The following is a 22,894-nucleotide window of genomic DNA, read 5'->3' as shown; positions in this document are numbered from 1 at the left end:
TCATCTGAAATATTTATCCTAAATATGTGCAGATCGAATGGCCCCACTCATCCAATCTGAGCAATATTCATTCTTTATCCACTTAGTTTTTCCTATGTGGATAATTGAGTCAATTTCTTTTGAGTGGCACAAATCTCACTGAGAAGCTTCACTTCTATCAGACCACTTGTCATCCACAAACAAGAACATCTAGAGAACCTTACCACCTATTGGGAATCCATTTACATTTGTTCAAGATATCCTCTATAACACTTTTTTTTTAATATTTTTTTTCTTTGGGGCCAAACTCATTTCATCACAATTTTACAACATTTAGTTTTGTTTATTATTGTTTTTTCCACTTAATCATTGTCCATTGAGATCATTTCCATATCATTTATCCATAGTAAATTTAGTCATTATATCATTTCCCTGGTTCAACTTACTTCACTTTACATCAGTTTATATGCCTTACATATTTCTCTGTATTTGCCATATCCCTTTTTTTTTCTTTTCTTTTCTTTTTTTTTTTTTTTAGTGAGGCAATTGGGGTTAAGTGACTTGCCCAGGGTCACACAGCTAGTAAGTGTTAAGTGTCTGAGGCCGGATTTGAACTCAGGTACTCCTGACTCCAGGGCCGGTGCTCTATCCACTGCGCCACCTAGCTGCCCCTGCCATATCCTTTTTAACAGCACAGAAATATTCCTTTATATTTCTATATCTCAATGTGTTTAGCTCTTTCTCTTTCAGTGGACAACTACTTTGTTTCCAGTCTTACTCTGACCAAAAAAAAAAAAAGTGCTACTATAAAGATTTTGTTTTATACATGACACTTTTCTTTTTTATTATTGATATATTTGGGATATATGCCTAGTACTGGGATCTCTGGTTAAAGGAGCAAACATTTTTCTTTTTCTTTTCTTTTTTTTTTTTTTTGTGGGGCAATGGGGGTTAAGTGACTTGCCCAGGGTCACACAGCTAGTAAGTGTTAAGTTTCTGAGGCCGAATTTGAACTCAGGTCCTCCTGAATCCAGGGCTGGTGCTTTATCCACTGCACCAACTTAGCTGCCCTGAGCAAACGTTTTCAAGAGAACTATCTCCCTATCCTATGCCTCATTCAGTGATGATTGGAGGATAGTTTAAGTGATCTGCAATTGCAAATAATTGTTGACATATAAAGATTTTTGGTTTCTAATTTAATTTACACATATCATCTCTAAGATAGATGCTACAGATACAATCAGTTCCATTTTACAGATGAGGAAACTGAGGATCAGAGAGGTTAAATGATTTGCCTCTTATCAACCACAGTAAGGGTTAGAGGCAGGATTGGAATTTAGGTATTTCATGATTCCAGTTCCAACCACTCTTTCCACTATTCCACTATGCCACAGTGACTATTTATCAAGGACTTTTGTATGATTTTAATATACACATGAGAGACACTGTGTTGGAAGAGAGCCATTAAAGCTGAGCTCTGCTTTGCTGAATCAAATGCTTTTAAAAAATAATCAATACACAATAAACAGTGGGATATTCATGTGACTATAAAAATGAGATCTACTACAGAGAATCTTCTGTGAAAGCTTGACTATCCTTCACATTTTCATTGAAGATAACCTGGTTGAGAAGAGAAAGTAGGCACAGAGGCCAGTACTTAAAAAAAAATACATTTATTCATTTTATCCTGAACTTAAGAAATAAAACAAACATTTCCATAACAAAGTGGGATAGAAAAATAGAGGATTGCCCTGATATTGCCAATCCACTATGTACAACTTGTTATTTCTTTCAAATTTACCACCCAGTTATCTTGCAACTTTCTTTTTTTTCCCCCTTTTTCTTTTCTTCTCTTTCTTTCTTTTTTTTGTTACTTTAGTTACTGAAGTCTCCTTGGTCACTTTTTTTGGTTATAATATGATCTTTTCCATTCCTAGCGACTCTACCCCGCTTTGCAATATGTTAACATTTTAGAATTGTATCACCTTAAAAATAGATTTCCTCGGTATGTATATAGTTAGGTTGACCTGCTTTCCTGATCTCATTTTCTTGGATACCATTTATATTTTTTCATATGGCACATCAGGTACTGAGGTATTAGAGTCCAAATGCCATAGTTCGACTGCAGTCAATATGGGAATAGATGATTGTAGACATAGTAGTGGAGTTGCTCCATCTCATATCTATTTGTTGTCTTCCAGTTGCTATTAAATACCCTTGAGATGATTTGGCCTTAGTGAATTTCATGCCCAAACTCTCTGAAGAGGTCAAAGAGAAAAGAAAGGTCCTATAAATACCAAAATGTTCTTAGCAGGACTTTTTGTGGTATCAGCAAGCATTGGAAACAAAGTAGATGTCTATTTAACGGGGAATGGGTTAACAAATGTGGTACATGAAAGTAATAGAATATTACTATGCCATCTGAGGCAACAAATACAACTTAATTCAGAAAAGCATGGGAAAAACTTATATGAAATGATACAAAGTGAAATAGACAGAACCAAGAAAATGCAAAAGGAAAGAACAAAAACCATAAAGAGAAGAAAATGGATGTTATAAGATTATATACATTTATCTCTGGAGAAGAGTTGAGAGAATATATTTTCTCCTTGCAGATTCTAGTTGTGGAATGTCATGCATACTTCTAGACACAATTGATATATGGTTTTTCCTGAATTGCATTTTTCCTCCTTTTTAATTCTTTGTTATAAGGAATATTTTGATTATTATCTTGCTCCCTAGGACACTGATGCTGGGCTGACGGACACCAACCCTAGATCCTGACCTCCAGATTGCTGTGGCTCACTCATGGCTGAAGATTCCACTCTTTGCACTTGAATAGAAAAAAAAAAATGGAACAAAAGGACAAGAAGGTGCCTTCCTAGATGTCTTGTGGCCTCAGTGGGGGAAGAGGGAGGAAGGCACAGAACACCCACCTCCCTTTCCTTTGCATCCTAGTCTAACAAAAAAAACCCTCACACCACCAGAGGACAGATGAAGACAATGAGGTAAGGAGCCGGTCAAAGTTCACTTCAATCTTTTTGAAGACTAACAGTTCTGGTCACATAGTCAAGCAACAAAAGTTCCTCCTAATACCATGGGAGCCAACTGGAACGAGTTTACAGAATGTCCATGCATGACTCAAAGTTTCCCCAAGATGCTTTCCTTCCATGTCATTATAATTCTCTCAGAAAACCAACTTCCTATCATCCTCCACACCATCTGGTTCTTAGCATCTTTCATATGGAGACATCATCTGAGGCATTCTGTATATGGGCTAGACCCCCATTACAATAAAATAGTGCTCATCAGAGTCAATGTCTTTACTTTTATCCCTTTCTCATTTGTTTTCAGAGTAAAAAAACTTTAGATCAGTGAGTCAGGCTTTAATTCCTAGGAAAATTCTAGAGCAAATTATTAAAGGAATAGTTAGAAAATATCTTTTTCTTTCTTTCTTTTTTTTTTTGTTGGCCAATGGGGGTTTAAGTGACTTGCCTATGGTCACACAGCTAGTAAGTGTCAAGTGTCTGAGGTCATATTTAAACTCAGGTCCTCCTGAATCCAGGGCCAGTGCTTTATCCACTGCACCACCTAGCTGCCCCAGAAAATATCTAAAAATGAAACAGTTTCAAAAAGCCAGAATGGATTCATCAAGAACAAGACCTAACCTTATTTCCTTTTTATACATGTAATACCTCATTTGATCCTCGAACAACCATGTGAGGTAAGTGCCATTATTACTCCAATTTTATAGATGAGGAAAATGAAGTTAAGTGACCTTGCCCAGGGGTCATGGCTAGTAAGTGTTTGAGTAGGTTTGGAACTCAGGTCTTCCAGATTCCAAGTCCAGTACTCTATTCCAGCATGTCACCTAGCTACTCAAGTATTCAGCAAGCAGCCAGGATGATGAAGGGTCTTCTGTCCATGTCATGAAGATCAGGTAAAGGACATGGGGAAGTGTTTAGTGTTCAAATATTTAAAGGCATCATGTAGAAGAGCTAAATATCAGAGGGCTCTGACTAGTCCTAGGCGGTAGAATCAGGAGCAACTGATGGAAGTTGTAAAGAGGAAAACTTAAATCTGATGTCAGAAAAAGACTTTCTAACAATTAGAATTATCCAGAATTGGAAAGGCCTCCCAAGGGAGATGGTAGGGTCCTCCTTATTGGAGATCTTCAAGTAGAGATTAGGTCACCCTTTGTCCAGGATGTAAAAATGGGGATTCCTTTTGGGTTATGTTTTTAGACTATGAATCAACAATAAATATTTATCAAGTACCTACAATGTGCCAGGCACTGTGCTAAATAGTTTGAATATGATTTGGCTGCTGGAGTCCCTTCCCAACTTGAAAGTCTATGATTCAGGGCAGCTAGGTGGCACAGTGGATAGAGCACTGGCCCTGGACTCAGGAGGACCTGAGTTCAAATCCGACCTCAGACACTTGACACTTACTAGCTGTGTGACCCTGGGCAAGTCACATACCCCCAATTGCCTCATCAAAAAAAAGAAAGAAAGAAAGAAAGAAAGTCTATGATTCTATGACCAAATGATCTCTAAAGTCCCCTCCAGTTCTATATGATGGTACTATGACCTATGCTCTTTTCTGAAGTCTTTTTTTTTCTTTTTTTTTCTTTTCTTTTCTTTTTTTTTTTTTTGCTGGGCAAGGAGGGTTAAGTGAATTTGCCCAGGGTCACACACTAGTAAGTGTCAAGTGTCTGAGGCTGGATTTGAACTCAGGTCCTCCTGAATCTAGAACTGGTGCTTTATCCACTTTGCCACCTATCTGCCCCTTGAAGTCTTTTTTTGTTTTTAAACATAAACATATTCTCCTAAAATCTAGCCAGCATCAGATCATGCCTGACTTCCCCCAGCTTGTTTATCACAAACTCTATGATGGAAAATTCTTTGCTCCCAACTCAGCATTTTCTCTGATTTACCCTGGGTCTCACCTTCAGGTAACACCTAAGGACTCCTACCTATTTCCTTTCTATTTCCAGGGCTTAATACTTCCCACCTCTTCATTGTCTCCTAATTTCTGCTTCTCTAGTTTTTCTTTTCCTAACTGTCATACATACCTGAGGCCACCAGAGGGTAGCACTGTCCAGTATACTTTTTGCTGGAGATCAGTTCTATCTCCCCCAACAGTCAAGAGGACACATGACAAGTTTCCTAGCTCTCAGTGAGTCCTGTCCAATTTTCATGGGGTACTAGTTAATTGGAAAAAACCAAAACAACCAAAGCCAAACCAAAACCACGTATGTCCCATTTCCCTATCTAGTACATGGAGAGCTTAATCTCTATTGCACTAAGAATCCTCTGAGTTGGTTCCAGCTATGAGACCCAAGTGTCTGGGGAATGAGTGGCTCCTAAGGTTCAGAGTTTAATTGCCCTGCAGAAAGAAGTATTAAGTGGGCGCCAGGGAAGGAAATCAGGGCTCAATGGAGCTAGAAATGCCCCACATTAATATGGTACTTTGCAAAACTTATATCTCTGTCCCCTGATTAGGTTGGTTGTACAACAACCATGGTCTCCTAAGAGCAGAAATAGAACACACCAGTTTAGCTCAACCTTGTTCATTCATTTTGAGGTTGTTGATGTCATATTGGTGTGAAGGAATAATATAAATCTCAAAAGATCAAGGTTGGAGAGCCCTGGTGGTAAGAGGCGGCTCTCACAGCTGGTGCTGAAAGTATCATAGAGTTTACGAGCTGAGAGAGCGCCTGGAGATCTAGTCTACATTCCTTATTTGGGGGGGGGGGGGTGAGGTATTGGGGTTAAGTGCTTGCCCAGGGTCACACAGCTAGTAAGTGTTAAGTGTTTGAGGCCGGATTTGAGCTCAGGTCCTCCTGACTCAGGGCCAGTGCTCTATCCACTGGCCACCTAGCTGCCCGGAGATCTAGTCTAAATCTTCTATTTTACTAAGAAAACTGGCCCAGAGAGGTTAAGTGATTGGTTAATGTCACACAGTAAGTGGAAAAGCCTGGAGGATAATTTATGTGAGGTTCTTAACTTGAGGTCCATGGATAGATTTCAGTGGGTCCATGAAATTAGAAGAAAAAAATTCACATTTTTTAAAAAGTAATAAACATTTTTATTTTATAGTTTTGAGTTCCACTTTTTATCTCTCTTCCCTGAGGTGGTAAGCAATCAGATATATGGGTTAACATATGAGATTTTTATCATCCTTATGGATTTCATTTCATGTATTTAAAAATATTTTTCTGAGAAGCAGGTCCACAGGCTTTATCAGCCAGCCCAAGGGGGTCCAGGACATAAAAAAGGTTAAGAGTCCTTGATCTATATAGTCATCCATTCATAAAGACCTCTATGGTTGTCCCCCCAAAGGGTCAAGTCACCCTCTGCCCCCTCTTGCACATTCTCTAAATAAATGACATCTTTTGGGGACAAGGAGCCCACCAGGATCCACACCTGGTCAGAACATGAATATTTCTAGGAGAGGACAAATGAACCAGGCTACCCATTTGTGCCATGCTTTCTGATGCTGTGCTCCTGAGGCACAGCTTCCAGCACTACCCCCCTCCCTACCCCTCTAGCTGGAGGTATGGAACCACCCAGGCCTGAACAGTACTTTACCCACTCCCCATCCTTACCCCCCTTGTTCTGGCTAATCCTAGGGAATAGATCTGGGTTGAAGTCTCTAGACATGTGAATCATCAGATTATTACCCTTCCTTCACTACCACTCCCCTCTCCCAAGGATATGCTGTAGCAGAACAGGGAGGGGGACAGAATGGGAGGGGGAAGAAGAGAAATCAAAGCAAGAGGCTAAAGCCCTAGGGACCTGAAAAGGTTTTTAGCCACCACTGTGTTGAGATGCTCTAGGAGTCCCCAAGGCCTCAGTGGGAAGTAGCAATTCCTCATTTTCTCTCCCCATAGCTCTGGTGTCCTCAACAAGGGAATATCTGCCATCTCACGCCATGCCGATCCTTCATCTTCTGCCTTATTCTCAGGCCAATGTCCTGACCCGGGCATGGAGTTTAATGACATGTGTGAATGCTGGGGAGAATACTACACAGCAGAGTATTCCCACCATCCCAGGCACTCCTGTGGCCCTTGCACATGACTGCAGGCACTCTTGGATGTGTGTGTGTGTGTGTGTGTGTGTGTGTGTGAAGTGTAAGGCCTGGGTTGCAATTTTGGAGCCTTCAGCCAAGTGGTCAGTCCCCTGAATCAGGGCTCAGACTCTCCCCTCTTTCTCCCCACAAAACCCTTGCTTATACAAAGTCAGACATCTAGACTGGAACAAGCCTGGCTTTAATGAAGATTTCCAAATGGGGGTCCTGAGCCCTCATTGTGCATAAGAATGGAGGTATTTCTCATTGTGCCACTGTTTGCACATGTATATACCACTTAAGAAAAGGTCTCTGTTTTCCCCAGAGGAAGCCAGCTCGTGATTGCATGAGGGCCCCTAACCTTTTCCCCCACAAGTCAAGGCTTATGGAATAAATAAAAGGGGAGAATTGGAGGGGGACCTTTAGGTGACAACAGTGGGAGAAAGGAGATATGACTAGGGAACCATGACATGTGGGCTGTGATATGACACACACAGGGAGAGAGACTTAGGGCATGTGAGACACAGAGGGTGTGAGACACGTGGGAGGTAGGGTGCTAAGAAACATGGAGCTAGCATGCATGGACCACCTTCTTGCTCATATCCAGTAGCCGCCTTGGCCTCCAGGGTCAGGGGCTGAAAATGACCCTTCCCTGAACCAGAGGCAAGAAGAGAGGGACAGGGCAGAGCCCTGGGCTTGGGCTTACCCCCAAAACAGGAAGAGATCCCTTAGAGGAAATATGCCAGCAGCAGGACCAGGGCTGCAACAAGGGTTAGAACAAGAAAGATGATGGAGGTGACCCAGAGCCCTTCCTTCTGAGTACGAACATGCTCGGGAGCCTCAACCGGAATGATGTTGGTCAGGTTCAGCATGTATCCAAGGGTCCAGCCAATGTCTGTCTCTGAAGCCTGGCCAGGGGACAGAGAGGAGTTAGAGCAGAGGTCATGTCTCAGAACTCATAGGCTACCAGAGACAGTTGAGTCCATACTTCTCTCATCCTGGGTCCTAAGATCTTTGTGTAGTTGCGATATATGATATTATTGGGTGTTTTTGTTTGTTTTGGGTTTTTTTGCAGGGCAACGAGGGTTAAGTGGCTTGCCCAGGGTCACACGGCTAGTAAGTGTCAACTGTCCGAGGCCGGATTTGAACTCAGGTCTTCCTGAATCTAGGGCTGGTGCTTTATCCACTGCATCACCTAGCTACCCCTATATGATATTATTGTTAAGAGAATTCTTATTGCCCCTTAACTCTGGGGCCAAGGCTTGGCAGAGACTGGAGTGGTTTGCCATTTCCTTCTCCAGTTCATTTTTTTAAAACAAATAAAGGAACTGAGGCAAACAGGGTTAAATGACTTGCCCAGGGTCACACTGCTAGTAAATGTCTGAGTTTGGATTTGAATTCACAAAGATGAGTCTTCCTATCTCCAGGCCTGGCATTCCATTCACCATGTCACCTAGCCGTCCCACATTGATATTAGTATTTTGAAACACTTGTATTTCTGCCCTCCCCCTCCCCCCATAACCCTATGAGGTTGGTTGTACAAGTATGGCTATGCCCATTTTACAGATGAGGAAAATGAGGCTCAGCAAGTTCAAGTAATGACTAGTTCAAGATCATAATAGCTAGCAAGAGGAAGACCTAGGATCTCCAACTCCAAAACCATCATTGTTCACTACAGAGTCGGGGGGGGGGAACCCTTAAGAAATGAGCCAAATTGGGGGCATCTCAAAATTCTAACAACTCCCAGAAATCATCTGGCCCATCTGCCCTGTCTAAACCAAGTTGAGCTAAAGAGGCAAGCTCTGGGATTTGGAATCCAAGGACATGGGCTCAAATCCTGATTCTGCAATTTATGATCTCTGTGGACAAGTCACTTCTCAAATGCGAGCTTTCATTTCCTCATCAAATGAAGGCCATGGACAAGATGACCTCTCAGGTGCCTCCCAGTTGTCAGTAGAGGACCTCTGGCCTCAGGGAATCCCCAGCTCTTCCCTGCCAACCAGAAAGTCTCACTTCCCTTTTTCATTCCTGTGGATCAGTCTCGGGCTCTCCCACTTGACAGTTGTTCCTATGTTTGCTGTTTGTTTTTGTTGCTTCTTGGTCTCCTAGTAAAAGTTCCTCATGAGAAGTTCTAACTTTGTCTCTGCTAAGCCCAGAGTAAAGGGCTGTTTGCATGTTTCACTTGAGGTCATGGGGGAGAATCGGAGTTCCGGGAGGAGGAGATAGACAAGGCCAGGGGAACAAGAGAATTTCACAGGGTTGGACTTCAGACACCAGTGCCCTTGTCTTCTTTTGGGATCCCTAGACTCCTCTTGAGGACCTTTCTCTTCAGGAAGAATGTGTGGGTTTCCTCCCGTTCCCTCACAAAGCCCCGGGCTTCCTCTGGCCCCAGCTTCCTGCCTAACACTCCTTTGTCCTAGACCAGTGCCAGGCAACTAGATATAGGCAGGAAGGGGCCAGGAGGGGAGGGAAACAAAAAGGGAAGGGTGGTACTAGGTGAATTTTCCATATACTCTCAGCCCCAAAATAACCTGTAACAAAAACTGCAGTTCCTAGGAATTCGATGGTCTTGATGCTGATGATTCTCAATTTGCTATCACTTTGATGCGACCTCTGGACTCATATCTCTAACTGCCCATTGGGCATCTTGAACTGGACATCCCATAGGCATCTTCAGTTCAATTGAGTCCAGAACTGAGCTCATTCTCTTTCCCCCCAAACCCTCCCTTCTTCCTAACTGCCCTATCACCATGCTCCCAACCTAGACTTTTGACTCTCCTGACATCCTTGACTTTTGATTCTCTCTCTCCCTTGCCAATAGCCAATCTGTTGCCAAGGGCCTGTTGGAGGCCATGTTTATCATGGTCTCCCCCACCCCATCCCAGAGACCCATACTCACTTTCTGTTGGAAACCTGATGGAGGTCCAGCTCTTCTCAGAGAACTTGTAGCCTTCCAGGAGGAGGATGAGGATATAGTTGGCATTAGCACAGTAATCTCTCAGCCATTTCGGATTGTGTTTGGGGTAACTCTCAGCCACCTGAAGATGAGTGCACAGGGACATCTGGAGCCTGACCTGAGGTGGGGAGGGAGCCTTTTGCCTCTCCTTTCCATGGACAAGTAGGCCCAAGGCTTGGCCTGTCCTAATCTATCCTGGACCGTCCAATTCTGCCCTGACAGCCCAATTCTCCTCCATCTTAAATGGAGAATGTAAAATAGAGCAAAGTCAACTCTTGCTAATAGAAAGAATGATGTTAATGGCTCTGCATTGCCCAAAGACTGTTCAGATTCCAAATCTGGGCATTCAAGGCTGCCCATAATCAGATCCCCCTCCCCTTTTATTATGCAACAGGAATAAGGGACTTTAATTCATCTAGTAGCTAACAAGGATTCCCCAGATATCTAAGCCTGACCTCCAGCCTCTGGCCACTGGGGCTCAGCATTGCATCTGGACCCAGTTCCCTGTCCACGGCCCCACTTCATAAACATAATTTGGCAGGATTCCCCGTGAAGACCCATGGAACCTGGATCCCGCCCTCATTCATTCCTGAGCTCACATCTGTCCAACTCCGGCTGCAGTACTGCTCAATGGTGTTCACGACCTCAGACAGAGACTGGCCTGAGGTGATGTTGAGGAAGTTAAAGGTGTAGAAGAAGGCAGAGAAGGCCTGTAGGACCAAATCAGAGGAGTAAGTAAGCTCAGGAAAAACCAAGAAACTGCCCAGGTGGAAAGAGCCTGCAGGGGCAGTTCTCTCTTATCTCCTTACCCTTCTTGGACATGCTCCTGATCTAACATTAATGGCTCCCTATTGTCCACTGAGCCACTTAGCCAAATTCAGATTCCTCTGTCCTGGCATTCAAGGCCCTAGAGGCCCAACCTTTACAGACTTCTCTCACATGTTCTCTCTCATGTTCTTCTCCTCCATGCATACTGTCCCAGCCTTCAACATGGCCTGTGTTGTCCTGCCCCTGAGAGCAAGGGCTCATACTGTTCCCACTACCTGGTATGTCCTCTTTCTTTCCCACCAGGATCTCTTTCACCTGCTTACATTCCTACCCAATTATTGAAAGTGCTTAGCACATAGTAAGTGATGAATAAATGCTTGATGACTGACTGAGTGACCTCACATAGCTCTTTGCTTTGTAACACTCTAACACATTTATCATATAGTATTAACAATAACATCATAAGGGGCAGCTAGGTGGCGCAGTGGATGGAGCACCAGCCTTGGAGTCAGGAGTACCTGAGTTCAAATCCGGCCTTGGACACTTAACACTTACTAGCTGTGTGACCCTGGGCAAGTCACTTAACCCCAATTGCCTCACTTAAAAAAAATAACATCATAAAACAATTATATTATCCTAAAATATTAACAATACATTTATATAGTACTTTACAATTTGTTTTCCTTCCAAGGAGATGAGTAATAGAAATTTTGGGCTGACCCTGCAATTTCATTAATATAAAGAAAACTTCCTCTAACAATGCAGGTCAGCACCATCTCCACCTGAGGCTTTGAGAGGTCATGACTTATCCAGGGTCACCCAGCCAGTATGTAACAAAGGCAAGACTTGAACTCAGGTCTTTCAGACCCCTGGGCAGCTCTCTATTCATTATACTATGCTGCCTCTCAGTGGATATAGTCCCAATTTTACAAAAAGAGGAAACTAAGGTTTGGAAAGATCAGTTGATTTTTTTTTTAGAAGAGTAAATATAGATTTATTTTATTCCAGTTTCAGTTTACTATATACCCCTGGCCTTGGGGTTACCCACTGGCACTTCTGTATCCCACCTAGAAGTGGGGTATAACTGGAAAGATCAGTTGATTTACTCATGACCACACTTGAGTTAAATGCCTGAGGGAGGATTGGAACCCAGGCCTCATGACTCCATGTCTAGCATTGCACCACCCAGCTTCTTGTTGTATGTTAATGTTCTTTATGTGCATGCCTTGCCTCCCTCCTCCCATTGGACTGTAGGCTCCATAGAGGCAGGAACTGTGCCTAAATCAAACTTTCTATTTCCCCCATTATCCAGTATACTACTCTGCACCATGCTTGATAAATGCTTTCTGCACTGCCCCAGTCTGGGAGGTAACCCAGGAAGGGGCAGCCTTGGTTACTTATCCTTTGAGCCCTTGCCCAGCACCCACCTCCCACCCCCACCCCCACCCCAGGCCCCAGGCCCCAGCCTTACAAAGAACTGGCCGCTCACGTCCGGCTGGTAGGTGCCATTGAAGGCACAGGAATGATGGGGGCCACAGGCAGTAAAATTGAAGATGGCTCTGATGGCTTGCTGGCACTTGGTGACATTGCCTGTGCCCACCAGTGTCATCTTCTGGTCCAAGTTGAAACCACTTGGCTGCAGGTAGGCTGTGCAGGGGCTGTCATAGACAGACTTCGCCGTCACTTTCTCCTCAAAGCCCTTGTGGTAGCAGGGATGCTCAACCTGGAGAGGGGTGCCCTGGGACTCCTTGAGGATGTGGAGAATAACAAGAAGGTGGATCCATCAGGGCTCAGGCTGGGGGATACCCAAAGGTTTCACTTCAGTCCCTGTATCTTTCTCCATCTCTTTATTTTTGTTTATTTTTGTTTTTGTTTTTTTTGTGAGGCAATGAGGGTTAAGTGACTTGCCCAGGGTCACACAGCTAGCAAGTGTCAAGTGTTTGAGGTCAGATTTGAACTCAGGTCCTCCTGAATCCAAGGCTGGTGCTTTATCCACTGCGCCACCTAGCTGCCCCTCCATCTCTTTAAAGGAAGCAAACTCTATCCTGCCCACACACCTCGTGGGCACTATCACCTATGGCTCTCTGATGGCCAAATGTCCCATCCCCATCCCAACCTTCCTCAACAGGCATCTCCCACTGACGCTCAACCAGAAGTTTATAACCCCATTTGTTCCTAGGCCTTATTTCTGCTTCTTCTCCTGCACTACTCTTCAAAATCCAGCTAAAACCTCACTTCCTCCAGGGTACTTTCTTGTTTTGGTTTTGGGCCAGTGCTTTAACCACTGCGCCATCTAACTGCCCCATCCAAGTACTTTGTTGACTCTCACCTCTATCCCAAACTGGTCCCTCCACCTGAATCAGAGGCCAGCATTCCGACCCATGTTATCTTCCTGTAGGTATCATGCTCTCCTCCACCTTCCCTACCCATGACTCTCAGCTAACCAAGTGAAGGGCATACAGATGATTCTTGTCTGTCTCACAGAATTTAGGGTTAGAAGGGCCAACAAGTCCAAACCCCTGACTTCACTGACGAACTGAGGCCACATAGGTAATAAGAGCAGGAGTGTATTCTGAATTGAACTTCTCTGACTCCAAATCTTTTACCCCACTGTTTCCCTGAGACTTTCAGATCCCCAGTGGTCAGGTCTCAATGTGCTCCTTTTCTGTCTTCCTCGTGTTGTTCAGTCATGAGTAACTTTTCACGATCCCATTTAGGATTTTCTTGGGAAAGATACTAGAGTGGTTTGTCCTTTCCCTCTCCAGCTCATTTTTACAGATGAGGAAACTGAGGCAAGCAGGGTTAGGTGACTTGGCTAGGGTCATAGTTAGAAAGTGTCTGAGGTTGGATTTGAACTCAGGAAGATGAGTCTTTCTGACCCCAGGTCTGACACTCCATGTACTATGGCACCACCTAGCTGCCCTAGTCTTCCCCCAAAGCAGGGATATGTTCTATTATTCTTCAGAGTGGGCTCTTCCTCTGTCTTCCCTAGACTGTGAGCTGTGTAAGTCCAGGGACTGTATCCCATATTGTTCTTGTGTAAGAACCCAGAGGAGTCATTATAAATATTTGTTGATATCAAATTGATTCCCCTGAAGGAGGGCAGTGTTGGCTAGGATTATCAAGAAGGGCCCTCCTTTGGTACTTCAGGTATTTAAGGTATGAGGGAGATAGAAGGAAGGGTCAGAGTTTTGCAAAATTTTTCTTAGGACCATGTGTTGCTGGTCACCAACCTGAAAAAAATATGATGCCTCTGCCTGTATCCCTGACCTCCCCCATTGTATCTATCTATAGGACTCCCCCCATTATGTTCCTCTGCCTCCAGTGTCCCAGCCACATGTCCCATCACCCCCTTCTACCCTGTGACCCAAATCTACTGGGGTCTCACCTGGCTCAACTTCAGGATCACCTGCTTCTGTGCCTGGGCCTGCCCATAGCACAGGTAGCTGTGTGTATAGATGGTGTAGTTGAAGCCATACAGGCGGAAATGGGAGGCAGTGCTTGGGTCTTCAATGGTCCCACTGGGGAAGAAGCTGATCTGGGTTGAAGCCCCTCCCAGGTCCAGGGCCCCAAGCACCTTGGTTGCTGGAGGGCGGATCCAGTCTCCATTCTTGACTGAAAACTGTCCATACAGAGGTAATGTTAGAACAAGCCCTGTGTCTAAAGGGGAAACCAAGGGTTCCAAAGGAAGGGGGTGGGTAAGGGGTGTCATTGGAGCTGGATGGGACACACGAAAGGCCAGGGCCAGGATGGCAGGCAGGGGATCAGGCTTTCAGAGAGACTCTGGGGGTGGGAAGAACCTTGGTGAAGGTATCCAGGAGGTAATTGATGGTGATCCAACCATAGGCTCCCTCCTCAGCACCAGAGATGATCCGAGCTCCTCGGAAATCCATGGGGTACACCTGGATGGCCTTGCTCACCTCCTCCAGGACCCGATCAGCAGTCTTTGGGTCCTGCAGGCTGAAAGAGAATTCAAAAGTCAGCTACCCCTCCCCCCTCCCCCCACTCCATCCCCACACTCAGGATCTGTCTATCAGGCAGGGGACCAGAAAAGTAAAGAGTGACAAAAAGTTTCTGGGGAGAGAGGGAGAGATGGTTCTATGTCAGGGAAAATGTGTGTCTTGGGCCCGAGGCAGAGGGAGGGGGCCCAGAGTAGTAAGGATAGGTGGTCGCCAATAAATTATAAGCTTTAGCAAGAGTTAGACTTTTAAGCATTTATTAAGGAGAATAAGAATTTGGTAAAGAGAGAGAAAAAGGCCTAGATTTCTATCTATTAAAGGGAGAGCACATTTCTAGCTCCCTTCTCCACCAGAGTCCAGAGGAAAAGAGGGAGACTGAGCGCCAGTCTCTTCCTTCCTCCTCCCACTAGCTCGCGTCACTTCCTGACTCCTGGTCTTGCCCTCAAAGACCTTCCCTTCATGGGCAGAACTCTTCTACAGTAAGTATCCAGCAGGTGGCGTTATTCCAATCGTTACAGATTCTCAGAACAGGAGAGATCAGGCAGGATTGATTCAAAGGCTTGGAAGAGATCTCAGAGATCATTTGTTTCAGTTCACCTATTTGTCTAAGGTCTCTCAAAGAAGTAGCAGAGCTGAGATGTAAGTCCAGTTTCAAAAGCTGAAAAGTAGAGTTAGGGAATCATAGGTTGAGGGGGTGGGTAGAAGTAGCCCAATAAGAGGTCCTGGTAGTTGGAATTCCAGGGAGCAAATAGAACCAGAAATTTAGAGTGGGAAGGGACCTCAGAGCTCATCTAACTCCAATTCTCTCATTTTACATATGACAAAAGAGAAGCCTAGGGAAGTCAGGTGACTTGTCCAAGGTTATACATATAGTGTCAGTGGCAGGATTCGAACCCTTGTCCTCCTCTACGGCCAGAGCCAGCACTCTTTTTAGACCAAAATTCTTAAACCTGTTTCCCTCTTTCTGCCTAAGGGGTAAGAAGGCTAAGGAGGGAGTGCAGGAAGGGTGAGACCGGGGGGTCCTGGGGAGTAGGATAGACAGCCCTGGACAGAGACAGTACCTGAGGATTCTCATCCCCGCTGTCGCGCCCAGGTACACAGGTGTCTGGGCCAGTTGTGCTGCTGGGATCAACTTCACCGCTTTATCTAAACATTCCCGCAGGGAGCTTCCCGCAGCTTCAGGGTTGCCAGCATAGCTAGAGATGCCGTCGCCTGCAAGCGGAGTCATGTGGGCCCCGGGCGGGTGTGAGAGAGTTTAGGAGGAGTGAGGAGTGAATGCGAGCAGGGGCAGGGAAGGAGAGAGAAGCCGAGGGCCGCGGAGGGATCCCCAGGGGCGGAGTGAGGGAGGGGGCCGATGGAGACAGCGGAGAAGGGTAGGGGTGGGCGCAATGGGACCCCAAGTACACACGCACAGACCCTTCACATCACAAGACATGGTCTGGCTGACCACGCCCGTGTCATTCTCCTTATCCGAGGGCCACTGGTACAGGAAGAGGGATGTGTGCGAGGAGCCAGCATCAAACACGAGTCCAAACTGAGGGATGAGTGGAAGAGGACGAAAGGTTTGAGAAGGTCCGACACGGCATGTTCGAAGATGAGAGTCAGAGATTTGGGAAAGTAAAAAGGATGGAGGGTTAATAAGGGACGATTTGGGAAGTTTAAGGGTGCGCTGGAGAGAGTCTAGGAGGAGAGACTGGGATTTGGGGCAGGAGACATTTGAGAGACTCAGGAAGCGGGGAGGCTGAAGCTGAGGGTTAGGGGAAAAGGGGGTTGGGGAGGCAGGAAGAAGGGGAAATGGGAGTCCGAGAAGGACGTGAGGATATAGCTTAAGGGCTTAGAAAGGGAACTTTTGGTCTCAGAGGAAATTTGTATAATAAAGAGAAATAGGAGTTTAGGGATTCAGGGAAGAAAATTGATGTTAAATTTGAGGGATTAAGGGTTAGAGAGGGAGGGGTTTCGGAGCCTTGGGGACGGGAGGGGATGAGGTGGGACTAAGAAGTTAGGGAGGGCTTTTGGATGCAGTCACCTTGGTTCCTGGGGGAAGGGTGGTGTTAGTGGCCAGGAGAGTCAGCACCAGGGTAATAGCTGTGCAGACAGTCAGGCCCAGTGTAATGGGGACCACCCAACGCTTCATCTCCAGTCCCATTGGCTCAGCAGTTACCGATTCTGGAGCTGCAGGGAGAAGCCAGTGAGTCCGGACTCTTACCCAGCCTGGAACCTTCAGGCTGAATCATTCTACATAGATCCCCATCTCCCAGGGACCCACTGACCAATTCTCCAGTCTTCAGCTCCCACTCCAGACTTATCTCACCTTGCATCCTCAGCATCTCCCTCCCATCTATACCAGGCAAAGGTTGCTGGTGAATGAGGGAGGCCCCTTTCTTAGGGATACTCAAGCCCTGGTTGTTCTTTCCTATAACCATCATCCCCTACCCCACCCCTGAGTTAAAACATTCAGGTCACACATAACACAGCTATTCCCAAAGTCAAGGGAGAAGGCATTGCCCTAAACCATCCATAATCTCTTTTCTGGGTGTAGGCTGTCTGGCAGTTACAGCCTGCCACAAAGCAAAGACATTTGCCTACCTGGCATATTCAACTCACAGGTATAACCATTGTCGGCATCTAGACTAGTCAGGGAGGAAGCCACTCCGGGATAACCCTGGTGGGCCCAGGGTGCGGGAGTCCTGGGAGAAAGACTCCATTCCACAAACAAATTCAACAGCAATCCAATTCAACAAACATTTATTAAATACCTATTTGTGCCCAGAGCCTTTTGCTAGTCTATGATCCCACCTGGGCAAAGAGGGGAAGAAAGCCAGAGCTTAGGGAGGAGGTACTTGGCCTGGGTCTTAATGGTAAGGGCTGGAAGAAACCAGAGGTGAAGCATGTTAAACTTCCTGCCTCTTTCTGAGGCTTCTTGGTGAGAATTAAGGTATAGCATGCGATACTCAACCCAATGTCTCAGGCCAGAGCCAAGGGGAGGAACTCAAAAATACCACCCATCCTGTCCATAAACCACTCCTCTGCTAAATCCATAGTCCTGTGTATAGAGCTTTGGGACTGGGAGGAAAGTTGGGAGGAGGGATGGAGGGTTGGGGGGAGGATGGCTCCTTTCCCAGCTCCCTGGGTGGCATGGCCACTTTTGCCAATGACCGCAGTAAAAGACATTTTATTTTCTTATGGGAAATTTCTTGGTTTGAGCTAGAAAAGAATTAACCATTTAAAGGAAATACACCCAGTGTTCCCTCCCTGTACAAGGAGTATAGTCCCCTTTCCCCCATAGGATGATTGCTGAGGACTCAAGCCTCAGAGTTCTGGCCAAAAAAAAGGAAATTAGGTTATGACTTTTGGACCACAAGGCCAAACCCCATCCATAATGTAGCTAGGAAAAGGAACTGGAAAGGGGATTTCATTGGTACAGGGAACTTTCAGGTGATTGGCACCTTCTCTACAATTTATCATTTAGAGAGTTGCCCAGCCTAGCTCACTGAGAGGTCTGGATACACAGCCAGTATTCATCCAAGGTAGACTTGATCCCAGATCTCCCTAGCTTCAAAGTCAGCCTTCAATTGATTATGTTGTGTTGCACACCCAATGGCAGTTCACATAAGAAAAAGAAGGATAAAGTCTGACTCCCATTCCTCTATAGTGATGTATGGAATTAACCATTAAATTTGGCCAGAAGTCACAGGAAGGATCTTTAGGGGGTATTTTAATCTGAGAAGCCACTTCCCCCACCCCTTCCTAAACACATTCTGCACATGCCTGGGGAGCCCAGGCGGTCATTTCCCTGTGGTCCGGATGTGGCAGAGAAAGGGGCTACGTACCCCTTATGCCAAGCTGTCTAATTCTCAAGCTGTAGCAATGCCCTGAACTGGCCATGTCCCATCCTCCTTCCATTTCAAAGTAGAGTTTTCACTAAGGCTCAAATGCCAACTAGCACCCACCTTGATCCAGGCCAATATAATTCTAATCAGACTGGAGGAATCCAAGCACAAACAGGAACGAGGGGCAGTTAGTCTTTAAGGCTATACTGCCTGACCTCATCTGATGCCCAGTGTCACCTAGTCTCATGTGTCTAGTTTTGAGAACAGCATTTTTGTTGTTTATCCTTCATTTTCTTTCTTTCTTCCTTCCTTCCTTTTTTTTTTTTGTTATTTTGCAGGGCAATGAGGGTTAAGTGACTTGCCCAGGGTCACACAGCTAGTAAGTGTGTCAAGTGTCTGAGGCCATATTTGAACTCAGGTCCTCCTGAATCCAGGGCCGGTGCTTTATCCACTGTGCCACCTAGCTGCCCCCTTCATTTTCAAAGAGGACCATGACATGAGAACATCATTAGACAGATGAACTTGGGAGTTTCTCAATCAATTTAGGTTCAGAAGGAGATGGACCACCATCCAATTCCCCTTTCTATTTCTTAGCCCTCCCAGACTCTGAAGGGAAGTTAATTTCATCATCCCCTTCCCCACTCCCCAACATATGTTCTCTGGGTTTCTGTTTGTGTCTGCTATGACCCCCTACCTTTGCCCCCAGCCCACCTCCATCTTCTACTAGATCCTGAAGAAGAGTCTCAGGGAGGTCAGTCAGATGGGGCCCCCAAGCTGCCCAGTTCCATTCAGTGTTTGGGCAGATGAAATTAACAGTCCTCTGCCCCAATAAGAAGCATTTCCCCACTGCTTTGTCCCAAGGAACTCCCAGAGACCATTTGGAAGCACAAGCATAAGATCTTCAACCCAAGCATAGCTAAGGAAGAGGAAATATGGGGCTGGACCTGGGCAGTGAAATTGCTCTGTGTAGGATGAAGAAAGGAGGCTGGAAGGTTTTCTTTATCTCCCCAGAGACACCACATAGGACTCTGCATCTTTTAGCTGTTCCTTCACTTTCCCTCCCTCCCTATGAGTTCCTATCCAAGGACAGTCTTGAGCTACAGGCTTCTCCCCAACACAACTCCATTGTCCAACCTGCCCGGGTGCAGCTCAGCTCCTCCTGACCCTTCCTCCTCCTCAAGTTCAGCCCCTCCATAATCCCCTCTCCTCTTTGCCCTCCTCTCAGCTTCTCCAACACTTCTCCCCTGGGCGGGGGGATGCATGATAGAGAAGCTCCCTCTCTCTCATCCCAGGTCCCACTGCTGGGACCATCAGTCACCATCTCACCCTTCATACTGTGCCCTGAAGGAGGCAGGTGGTACAGAATAAGGAGCCATGGGCTAAGAGTAGGGGCACGTGGGTTCTTGTCCTCACTCTGTGACTGACTCTTGCATTTCCTGCGTATCTCTTTAATAATGCATCTATCCAAATACACATTGAGGGCACACACACATGTCCTGGCTTTGTAATTAAAAGCCCTAGAAATAAATCTGTTTTGCCATTTACTAACTGTGCGACACTGGACAGATCTCTTACTTCCCTTTGGCCCTCAGTTTCTCCTTTCGTAAAAATCACGGTATTAGACTGGATGACCTCTTCCTTTCCTTGCAACTCTTACATTATATGAGATGGGGCCAGAAGGGGAGGACTTAGGGTAGACAACACCTCTAGGCTTAGAGTGCCCCTCCCTCCCCTGATTTAGTTTTCTTCTCCTACAGACAAAACTCAGTCTAAAGAGGGAAGGGGTAAGAGAGATGGAAGTGGGGCAGGGGCCATTCCCAAAGAGCAGCAAGTCATCCTCTTCCCTGCCTTTCACCCCGTCCCTCCCCATTCAATCACATTTCAGGGAATGACTGAGTCTTCTGGAGTACGGGCCCTGAGCAGCTCAAAGACGACTTACCTGAGGTCACTACGCTCGAGTAGCCCTGCCACGGTTAGGATCCACACCCTTTGAGTTTGGGGGAAGGGTAACTAAGAACAGTAGGAATTTTCTGCAGAAGAGGTGAAGGTTAGGACAGAGAAGGGACTTGGAAACGGGGTGGGAAAGGAGGTGGAAGGGGGAAGAAAGGGTCTGAGGCACGTGGTAATATCTGGGAGCCCGGAATCCTGGGTTCTCCACATGCTGCTCCCCCCGCCCGGTTTTTAAACTTCTCTGAGCGGGGGGTGGGGTGGGGTGTGTGTGTGTGAACGGGGGTGGTGACCAACTTCCATGCAAAGGCTCAGACCAAGAGTGGAGAGTTCCCTGGCCTCCCTCTTCTCAAAACCAGAGTTCCTGGCCTTCCCCCTTCCCGCACCCAGGTTTCGGCTCCAGCGGCCGGCCAGGTCCCAGGTCGGGCACTTGCGACATTCCCCGACGACTCCAGAAGCCGGAACCAGAGCAGAAGTGTCCGGGACCTGGATTCCTGGGTCTCCGCACCGGGGTGGAGTGCAAAACCCTTAAGCAGGGCTGTGTACCCTCTCCCTGTAACCCTACTCCGTCGACCCTGTATCCCTACCGGGGATACGAAGACTGATCACAGCTCCCGCAGCCCCGGGGAGGTCACTCCAGCGAAGCTGAGCGGGAAGACGGAGGATGCGCGGTACCGGGGGACTGACTCCAACAGCCTTCGAGTCCAGTTTCCTCTCTGATAGCAGTGGCCCCAGGGTCTCCCCAACGAAGAGGTCAGAGATCCCGGTACCTGCAGGGTCTGGGCTTGGGTAGCCACCGCCCGATGCTCGAGAGGTCCCTTGGGGAGTGCTGAAGGCGTTTGGGCGGGTTTCCAGAAGGCGGCACCAGCTGAGGGCCCCCTTCCCCTTCCCCCTCCTCCTTCCCCTCCTGCTCCCCCTCCGGAGTCTGAGCCCGCCCTTCCTGCCCCTCCTCCCCTGAAGGCTGGGGGCGGTGGTGGTGGTGGGGAACCCTCTTCTGCCTGGCCCCCAGGCCAGCCGGGGAGATCTAGTAACAGCGATTTTCATTCATGTAACAGCTATTTATTCATTGCCTACAGTGGGCAAAGCACGGGACCTGGTGCTGAGGGAAATAAGACGTGATGTAGATATGATAAGATCTCCGTCTTAGTGAAGCTCCGGATCTAGCTGGGAGACTGGACGCAACTTAGCCGCAATGCACGGTAGCAAGATAAGTGGTTTAGAGAAGTGTAAAGCTAAGTGTTAAATGAGGACCTACGGGTGTCGTGGGACTGAGAGGGACTGAACAAAGGCCCCCGCCCAGCGCCTAGGCTCCAATTTGCTTTGGCCTGGGACCAGGAGAGGTTTTCTGGGGGGAGGGGAGAGAGGGGAACTGCAGGTGTCCTGACTCCTCCCCCGTGCCTGGTCCTGGTTGGAGGGGCTGGCTCCCACCCTCCTCTCTTTCCCCGCCCCACCCCCAGTTCCCAGTCTACTCTAAGGTGGGGGATGGGTGAAGACCGAGAGGTGAAGCTGGACTGACTGCCCCAGCTTGCACAGCAGCGGGATTAGGGAGCGTGAAAAGGGGAGAGAAGAGATTGCTCTCCTCTCCCTTACTCCCGTCTAGGCCGACCCCAGGTGGGGACCACACCCAGCTGGTCCTCAGACGATCAAAGCCTCGAAACCTACGATGCAAATCAGAGGAGCGACCTCTGTTTCCGGTGGCTTCTTACCTCTGGCCCAGCCCCTGAGGCTCAAGAACTGTTCTGGCCAGATCTTCAGATCCAGTCCAGAGTTCTGAGGCCAGCAGAGGCTGTATGTTCATGCTGGCCTCAGAGTCTGGGAGACCTCTAGCTCCGTTGAAGGGATGTCTCGGAAAAGAACTGGCCGTGTGAGACACCAGGGAAGTCATTTAACCGCTTAGAGGCCAAGAAAATCCTCTAAGAGCATAAGGTGTAGAGAATGTGTTGTCCTGAACGGGTGGAGGGAGCTCCACAGGGTCTGTCAGAAAAGGCCGCATGCTAGGGGTTGGGATGCAGAGATGAAAAAACTGGCCCCAAGTATCGGTCCTCGTGAAATTTACAAGTTGTTAACGAGATATTACGCATGTACACTTAAGATTGGAGGGCATGTGTAGTAAGTAAGGCGTGAGAAGTCAGTAAATGATGAGAAACAGTGGGTGGAGGCATAGGAAGAGATCACTTTTAGAGGCGAGTTTGGGGAAAGGCTTCTTAAAGACATCGAACAGGATGACCACAGCCTTCAGAACTCTGGTGATTGATGCAGCCACACATGGGGCTTCAGAAGACTGATGATGAAGTTTGTCTCCCCACCTTGGAAGAGTGTGGATGGACTAGAGGTGCAGAATGAGATATATTTTCAGAAATGAATAATGTATCAATTGATGTGTT

At 46.8% G+C, this 22,894-nt stretch overlaps 1 protein-coding gene across 1 annotated transcript; it reads right to left on the bottom strand.

Moving 5' to 3' along the window:
- Window positions 1–2,099: 2,099 nt before the first annotated feature.
- On the bottom strand, window positions 2,100–20,622 carry LOC122742980 (ectonucleoside triphosphate diphosphohydrolase 8-like). The gene is given in 12 exon segments (XM_043987593.1): window positions 2,100–2,237; window positions 7,757–7,958; window positions 9,950–9,961; window positions 9,963–10,088; window positions 10,606–10,716; window positions 12,246–12,521; window positions 14,163–14,396; window positions 14,575–14,734; window positions 15,795–15,945; window positions 16,150–16,267; window positions 16,760–16,905; window positions 20,503–20,622. Coding segments are annotated over 10 exon segments (1,488 nt in total). The 5' UTR covers window positions 16,880–16,905; window positions 20,503–20,622; the 3' UTR covers window positions 2,100–2,237; window positions 7,757–7,778.
- Between the last annotated feature and the right edge of the window lie 2,272 nt (window positions 20,623–22,894).

This window comes from Dromiciops gliroides, chromosome 2, assembly GCF_019393635.1.
Source record: "Dromiciops gliroides isolate mDroGli1 chromosome 2, mDroGli1.pri, whole genome shotgun sequence".
NCBI classification, from domain to species: Eukaryota; Metazoa; Chordata; class Mammalia; order Microbiotheria; family Microbiotheriidae; genus Dromiciops; species Dromiciops gliroides.
The sequence above is the reverse complement of the archived record's forward strand: the minus strand, read 5'-3'. Positions and strand labels throughout refer to the sequence as shown.